Genomic DNA, 10,174 nt, shown 5'->3' on the forward strand with positions numbered 1-10,174 from the left:
CACTGGCCCAGATGGTCTTCTTCCACTTCTCTCTTTTTTCCTTTTTCTTTTGCCTTTTTCTCACCATTCCTGAGACTTATGAGCACCTATGTTGCATGATATTGCACAATCATGATAATGTGGTTTTGTCACTTTTTGGAATGTGTCCCATACGCTATAGTGTTTCCATTCAGCATCTTCTGTATTGGAGGCTCCTGTGGGGTCTCAAAAGTGACTCAAAACCAACCAAAATCAAAACCATAACATAATAATAGTAGTAATAATGGTAATCATAATGCCCACTTTGGTAGGGATCTTGATGGAATTGATAAGATAAGATACACGAATGTGTGCCACTGCCACTACGGCTCAATCATTATAATCAACAAAGGAGGAAGCAGTGAAAAACTTTCCTTTGGGTGAACACCTTTCAAGGAACTCTCAACAAAGGTCAGTGTCATCATCTGTTTTTTTATTGTCAAAAGTTGTTCATTCCAAATCTTGCTTTAGGCTTGTTAATTTCCTCATCAAATGGTAGGTTTAGGTGTTTTAACCATCATGGTTGTGATGGTAAAGCAACAATAAAGAGTTTTCTCACTTTGATGCACACTTCTATCAATCATATGGATAAAGGAGTGGTTTTCCACTTGTATTCTGGGATCATGTAAGGTAAGATGTTGTGGTTTTTCATTTGGCAGGTTTTTGGCTTTGTTTGTCAATGGCTGTTTCAGCACAATCCATCAAGACAGTGAATTGGAGAATGATATTCATGCACTGGTTTTGGTGCTGGCTTATCTCTGGTCCAAAGTTAAAGACCAGTTTCTTGATCTAATCAAGAGATTGGCTTCTTTTGACATATGTTATTTCACAAACATAGATCTGAGGGTTTAATTCTTCACCAAATGCTTAAATCAAACGGTTTTGATTATATTGGTTGACTGGTAATTAGGTGTATAGATTTTGTGGTTTGAAAACTTGAATCTGCTGAATAGACAGTGTCAGAAGTTTTCCAACACTCCAAAGTCTGCTAGATTCTGTTGTGTTGTGTCTCTTCAGTCTTGGTATTGTTGTTGAGGTTAGGTTTTTGTTTTGTTGAATATTGAATACCTACTCAAGGTTGTAATAGGTACGTCAACATGACTTCATATTTGTTTCTTTTTCATTTTATTTGGCAAATTAGCCCTCCAAGACTTAAATTTCTACATGCATCCTTTCAAATTCACATGTCCACTTTATCGAATTTGAGGAACAAAGTAATCATTAACAGCTTACCCTAAAGTCCAATTTCAATTTGTAAATAAAGTCAGCATTCAGCAAAGTTTTATTCTCCATGTTCACATTACTTTATTCTATGAACATTTCAAAATCTCTCCAACCAAACACGATCAACCTGGTACATGGTTTGTTTGACTGTCCATGATACTTTCTGGTGCATCTGAAAGAACACTGCAATGAACATTGACCAGAGTCAAGTCAGAAACCATCAGCTTCCTATGAAGCACTATTGGTCTGACTACATAGCCTTTTTTTTTACTTTTGAATTTGGTGACAACTATTTGTTGCTTTGGCTTTAAACTTTAAATTGGAATCGGTTCTGGAAAGTTTGAATACAATCCAAACACATGGAGGAAGACAAGCATGAATATTTTCATGTGGTGTTAATTCTCAAATTTCATTGTAGAATTGAAAAACAAAGGACAGTGTGGTGTCTGTAAAAGGTTGAATTGCAGGTATCATATAGAAGGACAGTAACCGACATGTTTTTTTTTGCAGGCACCCTCAGAATCACGCAAAAGAGCTGCAAGGATCTTTTTCATTGTTGAGGTGAAAGAAATTTACCTCACAACACAATGTACTGATACTCATATGAAAAGGGTGAAGCACTGATTCCAAGTGAAAATAAAGGGAAGTACCAGTTAATGGTTGGTGCATAATTGGAGTGAAAATGTGACTAAAAATATGAGATTGAAAAAAGACAGACACAGTGAGCAGTATATAATTAACTAAGACTCATACTTCAAATGTGTTTGGTTATGCAGCTAAATGCTCTTACACATACAAATAGGCACACATTTTAATGCTTTAACCACTAAATTGTGAAATTGTTTCTAATCTTGTTTTCTGGTTTTCAATTTTTTTTATAGGAAACAGATAAAAACTTAATGTCTTATGGTTTTAAGAAATGATATTTTGACACTTTTCATTTTATGCACACCTACTTCACAATGTTATTATAACAGTAGCTAAATATCAGTAGCAAAATTTCTTGTAGTAGTGTATGGATGTGTAAGAAAAAAGCTTTTAAACTTCATTATATAAGAGGGTTGTTAATTGATTCAATATGGAAAAGATTTTCACAACATCATTTTCATATGGTTTGTGTCAAGGTTTGAGTGCATTATTTGTACTCAAGTGAGATGAGAAGACCAGCGAGTCAGTGACAATGGAACTCATGCTTGTTTTTCAACACTTTCTTTTTCCTTGTTCTCAATCACATCATCAATCTTATCTTTTTCTTCTCTTTTGTCTCTTTCTATTACATATCTGTAGAAGAAATTTGGATCATTTGGTTGTTACTGATGGTGATAATTTTGCAACTTCTACATGTTGATGTGGTAAAAATTTTAGTTAATCCAAAAGTCTATGCAAGAACAGGTTTTGTCATCGGATGATGCAACTGCAGTTGTACACTTGTACTGTATTTTCAGAGCTGGCAAGTTCAGAACTTTTGGATGTATCTTTGAACACATGTACCCTAACAGTATGGAACTGTGGTACCTAACAGCTTATGGGAAATATCTTCCTAAAATGTGTTTCTGTATCTGATTTAACACCTTCATTGCTTCTCCATGTGCCATTGATAAATGAAGTAAACCTGTGGAACATGAATAGAACCTTTTAGTGGAAAAAAAAATAGATGCTCTGCAGAAACATTGCCAAATAGCTAAAAATTCTCAAAATTTGATTATATTTATACTGAGAATATGATTCATCTGAATGTCTTATAGTTAGGAAGGTAACAAAGGGTATTTTTATTAGGTAGTGATAACATGTAGTGCTATAAGATATTCTAAGAACAAGTGTTTCACTGAAATACTTATAAATGAGGACATTACTGAGAAAAGTTCATTAATGTTTTCTTAATCATTGAATAGTGTTAATTTAGGTGGCTCATTTGAGTTAAGTAATTGTTTTTGCATTTCCATGATCCTAGTTTAGTGAGACTTGGACACGTCTCTTAAATGGTTTGTTTGTATCAGACACCGACACTCGTATGACACCTTATCGACACCGATACTCGTATCACATGATAAATAATACATGATAAAAAATGTAATGCTACTTTGGAATTCAGAAACAGTGAAGGGAACAGAACCTAGCTAGTACCTAGTGGTGGTGGTAGGTAAGATTATTACCATGGTTTTGAAGGCTGAGTATATGAAATCATGTTACCGACCAGCAAGACCAGGAAACAGTGGTGTTGGCAGCAAAGGTCACTTTCAATTAGTGTTAAATCCCAAGGTTGATATGCAGAAAAAGACTTCTCAAGGATGGATAACTAGCCAAATCTGGCTCAAACAGCGTCTCATCAGGTTTCAATGTCATCCTCCTATTTTCATATACTCAAAAAAAGTAATTTTAGAAAGAAAAAATAAAGTGTATAAATTGAGTTGGAGAAACAATTTTGTATATTTTTTATGAATGATTTTCAATTCATATATAAATTAGGTTTATTTTATGAAAACTTTATTTTATTACCTTTTATGAGGTATTTTTTTTAAAATAATTCAAATACTAAAGATGTTGACTAAATTTAATTTTGTGTGCATCCATAAAAAAAATGAGTTAAGGAGTAAAATATGTTTTAGCAAATTTTTCCTCCACCTCTACACCTTCTCTTCCACTTTCATATTTTTTTTTAATTTCAATAATACATTTTATTTTAATTTCAATAATATATTTTATTTAGGATTATTTAAAAAAAATTAAAAAAATTGACCTTTAATAGTTGATATAGAGGTGCAAAACCTCCACACCTTCTCTTGCACTTTCATATTTTCTTTTTTTAATTCAAACAAAATCTTTCATTTAAGATTATTTAAACTTTTTGAAAAGGTTTTTCATAATTAATATAATATAAAGATTATAGAGGAAGAATTTGCTATATGTTTTTCATCCTTACAAAAATTACAAATGTTTGCTTTTCGTGCTCTAAATTTTTAATTTAGGTCTTCAAAATTATAAATGTATTGTAGTTATTAATAGAGATAAAGTCTATTAATAATTTTTAGTATTTAACCTATTATCTACATAAAATAATTTATTATATTAAATAAAAAAATTATGTTAGAAGATAATCGATTTGTATTAAATGGATAATTAACTACGTTAAGTTTATAAATATATAATCCATCATGTTAAGTAACTAATTAATTATGTTAAAGTGAATAAATGATTAAAGGTCATTAATAGATTTTGGTTCTATCAATAAGATGACACATTTAAGAATATGAAAAAAATAATCTAAAATACATTTTTTTTAAAGGACTAAGAACAAATATTTTTAAATTTAAAACAATGGATTTCAACTCTATCAATATCAACAACACATATCTATAATTTCAGAGGACCTAAAAGTTTTAGAAAAGAAAACCAAACACTTGTAAATTTGAGAAGTGTGAGCTGCCATAACCTTTTACTCCTCTGGTTCCTATTGTTAACTGAAATATCCAATTCCATATCCAGTTTCCATCCATGGAATTAACAAGATTCTGTACTATGCAACCATTTCTTTCACTGAGATGCAAAGCAATGGCTTTAATAAAAGGTTCCTGACTAATATAATCCTTTTCAGTTCAAAATAGGATTTAAGATTTACATGTCAACAAGCATCAGATCAAATGGTTATGTATTATGGTAACACTGGCAACACCACAAGGTTATGGTTTTTTCCTAAGAGCTAATGCCAAAAGATAGCAGAGAGCCGAATCAACAGATGATAATGCAACAATAAGCAACGCAACCAGGATAAGAGTCAGAACCGCAGTCCTCAGCTGCAAAGGATTAACAGAAGCATGTAATCATTTAACACATTTCACAAAATTATAAAATGAAATAGAAACATATGGATCTGGGTTGGAAGAACTATGGCGAAACTACAAATAAAGAACTATAGTGATTCCTAACATGAAGTTTTTAAAAAAAAGAACTAGTTGGCGTACCGTACTGCTAAAACTTGGCCACTCAACGTATTTCAGCTGGCTAGGTTGCTCGACCAAAAATACAAATAAATATTTTAGCCCCCTGGAAACAAAGAGATTTGTATTTTTTCAGTAACATTTAAAGGTGAATTCTACTGGTCTTTAATTAAAGTAAAAATAGTTTCAGTTCATACAGGTAGTGCAGATAGTATTTCATTAGGCTAATGCAATTTAATGACAGGTTAAAGTTAAACAAATACCATATGACTTCTTTGATCAATGATAGCAACAAGGGCTCTTCAGGCAAGCCATCATAGCTTAGATGATGATCATTCCTTGCAGCACGGGTCAAAAATTTGTTGCAACTATGGTTTGCATGTTTTTCTCTCATTTTTATGCTAAAAGTCTGCAAACACAAAGCATTCAATCTAAAACGATAGTTTCCACTACAAACACATGCACAAACCCATAAATTGAAGGAGATTTAAACTAGATGAGAGAGATAAATAATAATAACCGTTTGGGGTGTCACAGAAACATCTCCGTGACTAGCAACTATCGCTGGAAACTTTGATGGCAAAAAAGGAGCACCTCGGTGAAGGAAAGCTGAAATATATCAACAAAATATAAAGCTAAACATGGAGTAATATAAGTATGACTTAGAAGATACCGATGTAGTCAGAAAAAACCTGAATAGTTTAGGGGCAACGTGGAAAGAATCACCATTTTGAGACTCTATTTCCTAAACAATCGTGACCAATCCGAAGAGCAGAAACCTGAGGAAACCAACTTGGTTACTAAAGGTTTATACATCGCAATTCATCTCAGAGTCAATATATTTTTGTCTTCATAGCAAGAACCTTAACAGTTAACAGAAAAGTAGCCACTCCATACAAAAAATAAAATGAATGAACAGTAGACATGTATCAAGCAGATCAGAAAAGAAAAGAAAACACAGAAAGAAGGCTCTGATCTGTTGAATATATTGATATCTAGTGAAATTGATTCATCAACCAAACTGTCTTACACCTTAAATTTCTCAAGACTCCATTATACAGAACGCTAGAATTATAACTGTTAATTCTTGCTTAGGATGCAAAAAAAGATTACCATAGAAGGCTTCAGAAAAGCTGTCAAGCATGAAGAAAGATCACATATGTCAAATGTATCACTGTATCGTTTTTTCTACTGATATTTTTGTAGAAAACATATTTCCATGAAAACACAGCCAAAAATCATCACGAGTCAATGTACAGACTGCGCAAATAATACCAAACCAAGTTATCATTCATCCTTTGATTGTTATTTCTACACGAAAATTATTCCGTGTAAAATAACAAATTTGAAAGGATTGGATAGATGGGGACAACTGAAGTACACTGAAACAGACAAACCATTAAATTCTAAATGAATAATAGACTATAGGAAAAAATAACCATATTGAAAGAGTTCTCGAAACCATCATACTGCTTTCTCCACTAAAAGATTTAGGAAACATCTTTAACTAATTATCTGCATTTAGCTGCACCTGTCTAGGAGTGTTTCTATTCACCGAAGATTTGAAATTCAAATAAGTTTGTGGTTGTAAGCATTACATGAATGATGTCAGGAGACTCTAAAAGTCTACACAAAACTCTTAATGCAATAAGAAACCAAGATCTGTTAATGTACAATAATAATTTCAAACATCATCATTCAAGCCCAGTCAATTACACTGAATGATCCAATAAGTCAATCAACCACAGCATTCTATATCATTTAACAGTTTCAAATAGTAATGGATAAAATCATCCAGAATTTCCTTCTATCACTATTTCACTTATCCACTAAAATGGAATCTTTCAGTACACTATCAAAAAGAGCCAGTTGCAATCTATTTTCTATATTTTGTGTTATCAAGTGAAGTTTCAAGTCAGCCTCGGTAAATTACTGGGACTCACTTTTTTATTAGTAAAACAGAATAAGATTTCACCATATAATAAATAAAATATTAAAGAGAGTGTCAAAGAATGCATTATTTACATTTCTCTTGCTCAAAATTTTGTAGATTGAACTACACTCACTTTCTTTTGTAAAGGAATGAAATGATGAAGCTCACATACTTATTTCCATAGATAACAATGAGCATCAGAACGAGACAATGTGACTAATTTCACTTAAGGTTCAGCTAAACACAACTATATTTAATATAAAATAATTAATATCTTGCTTGAATATTGAAAAGGTCCTACAAGTTAGTTTCTATTTTTTCTTGCACTGCATCATGTGGCCTTAGATCAGAGAAGAAGAATTGCTCCAACCATGAAGACATTTCAATAAATACAGCCGAATGATGAAAAATAAAGTGGAGAAGCTTTCACATCCAAGGTAGAGTTCTTGATTTGCATCATTAATCAATTGGTAGAACTTTCTAGCTTCATCGTTAGGACCCTCTATGCCTCCTTTTGCTTCTACCACATTTCTATATGTGATACAATAAGCCATAAATATCATCCTGTGAATCTTCATTTCTATCATGTTATGATCACTTTTGGCAGGTGAAGGTATTTCTTCTCAATGGTGAACCCAAACATGATAGCCTTTAAATGATCAAAGACCACATTTCTTCTTGCCCAAGTACAGTTTCTACAATTGGTGCATGGACATAAAATCTGTGAGGTCTTCCTCTAGTGTAAGCAAAATCTAAAAATGACTCAACACCATCTATATACTCTCTACTAAACCTTGGGAATTTTGTCCACTCTTTTTCCATCTCCTTTAATGTAAAATATAAGAAATAGTCTCAATAAAAAATTAATAATTGAAAATAGTATTACATGAAAGATTAAAAAATATTAATTAAAAACGTTAGTTGCGAGACCAAATGCATTATGAGCAGTTATGCACCTTATAACTACAAATCCAAACAACAGGAAGTAACTAGTGATAAATTTAAATATTGCAATACTTATGCAATATCTCCCAAAAAGCAACTTATGCATAAAAGTAACCTAACAAGCAAAGCTGCTCCCAAATTTAATTACTCATTGTATAAGGTACTCTATATATTGATTTGATCCAGATTCCTAGAAAAATACAGATCAATGAATGCCTTTTTTGAGAAAAAAAAACGGTAAGACTATAACAAATTATATTCTTGTATCCTCAAATCCTGAATGTAAAACCACTGTAGTTCCTTTTCCTTTTAGTGGTGGGTGGGGAATGGGAGAATGATGGTCTAATATAAAACACAGCAAAAAAATTGAGGCATCGTAATTGTTTGCAATACCAATATTGTTGCCTAGAAATCTGTCTCTAATTTTAAGGCTACTGGATTATTGAAGCATGATTTTCACTACACTAAAGTTTCAGCTTTCATTTTTGGGAAATTGAAATCCTCCAATCATTCACAGGGACATCAAATCTACTAACATCTTACTGGATGAACGCTTGAATGGTAAACCAGTATGATGCAAAACCTTTAGGTCTCTCTAAACCTTTAAGTCATGGTGCAAAAGGTTATATCACCACACAAAATCAAAGGAACAATGGTTCATACATTCTCATCTATCATTTAACATGTCACACCAGTATTCAATGTAATTCATGAGACAGAAAAATTATCCTATATATGTCTGCAGTGACCTCTTATGTTCAAGAGTTTAAGAGTTGACAATGAAATTTTGTTTTGATGTAGGGCTACATGGACCCAGAGTATTATATGACTCAACAGTTCACTAAGAGAAGTGATGTTTAAAGCTTTGGAGTGCTAATGTTGGAGCTGATAACTGCAAGAAGGCCAATACAGTGAGGGAAGTATATTGTGAAACTGGTCAAGGGTGCAATACACAAGACAAAAGGTTTCTATGGTCTTGAGGAAGTTCTAGATACTTCTATAGACAGAATGAGATTAAAAAAAAATTCTCTGGACAAGTTAATTTTTCCTTATGTGATTAAAAAAACAAAAGATGTTATCACTTTTAGATTCTTATTTAACAAGTATGACATTATCTTTCACTGTTATTAGACATCTATTCCTACTTTGATAAATGTTTTGGCACTGTTAATGTACTTGGGAAAAGTCCAAATGAGCTCAAGAAGCAATACTTGACCAAAAAAATTAGCATTGCTACTAACCACATCCACCAAACAGAACCAAATTGAGAATAACGTGAAAGCCTTCCAGCATCTCTATTTATTCATTACAAAACTTCTAGAATTAACAAATAACAACTTCTGAATAAGCAGTGTAGAAACAAATAAGGAGCACTTTCATGACTCAATTTCCATATGACACAGTGATAAGGAGAAAAAGTAGTTACGATACGATTCCGCACGATACAAGTGCGAATCGTTCAAAATATCGCAGAATCGCGAATCTATTCTGTATCGGGCTTATATAGTGTTGCATTTTGTTTTGGGGTTTTACCTCCAGTTAAAATCTTGGAATCCTAACTTCTCCTCCAACAACGATTCCCCTCTTCTCCTCCGATGGCCCAAAAGCAGTGAGAACCGAACGGCGCTGCGACGCACGGAAAACCGAACGACGAGAGGAGCAAACGGCAGCGACACGAACGGCGACGACGTGAGCGCCGAGGAAACGAGCGGCGAGAGCGAACGACGAAGAAGCGAACTGCAGGAGGAGCGGGAGGCGCGGAGCCGTCGGAGGCTTGGGAGCCACCGGAGGGCGAGGGAGGTGTGGATGAGTGAGAACAGTGGGAGTAATATTTTGATGCAGTTTGAGCTTCGATTATAATAACTAATTAATTTTTATTTTTAAAATTAATTTTTATTTTATGATTTTCTTATATAATAATTAATTTTTTTTATTTTTAAAATTAATTTTTATTTCATGATATACCTAGCCCCGTTTAGATAAAGTGTGTCTAGATATTTATGGGATTGAGTTAGAATTGTTAAAGATCTACAGAGAGTATAGTCGTGTATATAAGTGGATGCAAACCTCAACTTCATGAACCGGTTTTATGAGATTAAGTTAGACTTAAAGTTTATTT

The 10,174-nt window shown here is 32.9% G+C and overlaps 1 protein-coding gene and 1 long non-coding RNA gene across 3 annotated transcripts; one reads left to right on the top strand and one right to left on the bottom strand.

The window, feature by feature from the left end:
* The first annotated feature begins 280 nt into the window (after window positions 1–280).
* Window positions 281–3,724, top strand: LOC137836808 (uncharacterized). The gene is made up of 3 exons (XR_011085347.1): window positions 281–429; window positions 518–648; window positions 1,753–3,724. It is a non-coding gene; the product is annotated as an uncharacterized lncRNA (long non-coding RNA).
* Window positions 3,725–4,647: 923 nt separating this feature from the next.
* LOC137836807 (uncharacterized) lies at window positions 4,648–9,907 on the bottom strand. 2 transcript variants are annotated; one of them, XM_068645553.1, is made up of 6 exons: window positions 9,589–9,907; window positions 5,870–5,956; window positions 5,698–5,786; window positions 5,441–5,586; window positions 5,202–5,283; window positions 4,648–5,033 (listed from the first exon to the last, which is right to left on the bottom strand). In XM_068645553.1, the coding sequence occupies exons 2-6, from the start codon at window positions 5,904–5,906 to the stop codon at window positions 4,920–4,922; spliced, it is 468 nt and encodes a 155-aa protein (XP_068501654.1). In that variant the 5' UTR covers window positions 5,907–5,956; window positions 9,589–9,907; the 3' UTR covers window positions 4,648–4,919. The 2 variants fall into 2 exon arrangements, with proteins under 2 accessions (XP_068501654.1, XP_068501655.1); XM_068645554.1 differs by having other exon boundaries at window positions 5,207–5,283; window positions 9,589–9,885.
* Between the last annotated feature and the right edge of the window lie 267 nt (window positions 9,908–10,174).

This window comes from Phaseolus vulgaris, chromosome 4, assembly GCF_000499845.2.
Source record: "Phaseolus vulgaris cultivar G19833 chromosome 4, P. vulgaris v2.0, whole genome shotgun sequence".
Classification (NCBI taxonomy): domain Eukaryota; kingdom Viridiplantae; phylum Streptophyta; class Magnoliopsida; order Fabales; family Fabaceae; genus Phaseolus; species Phaseolus vulgaris.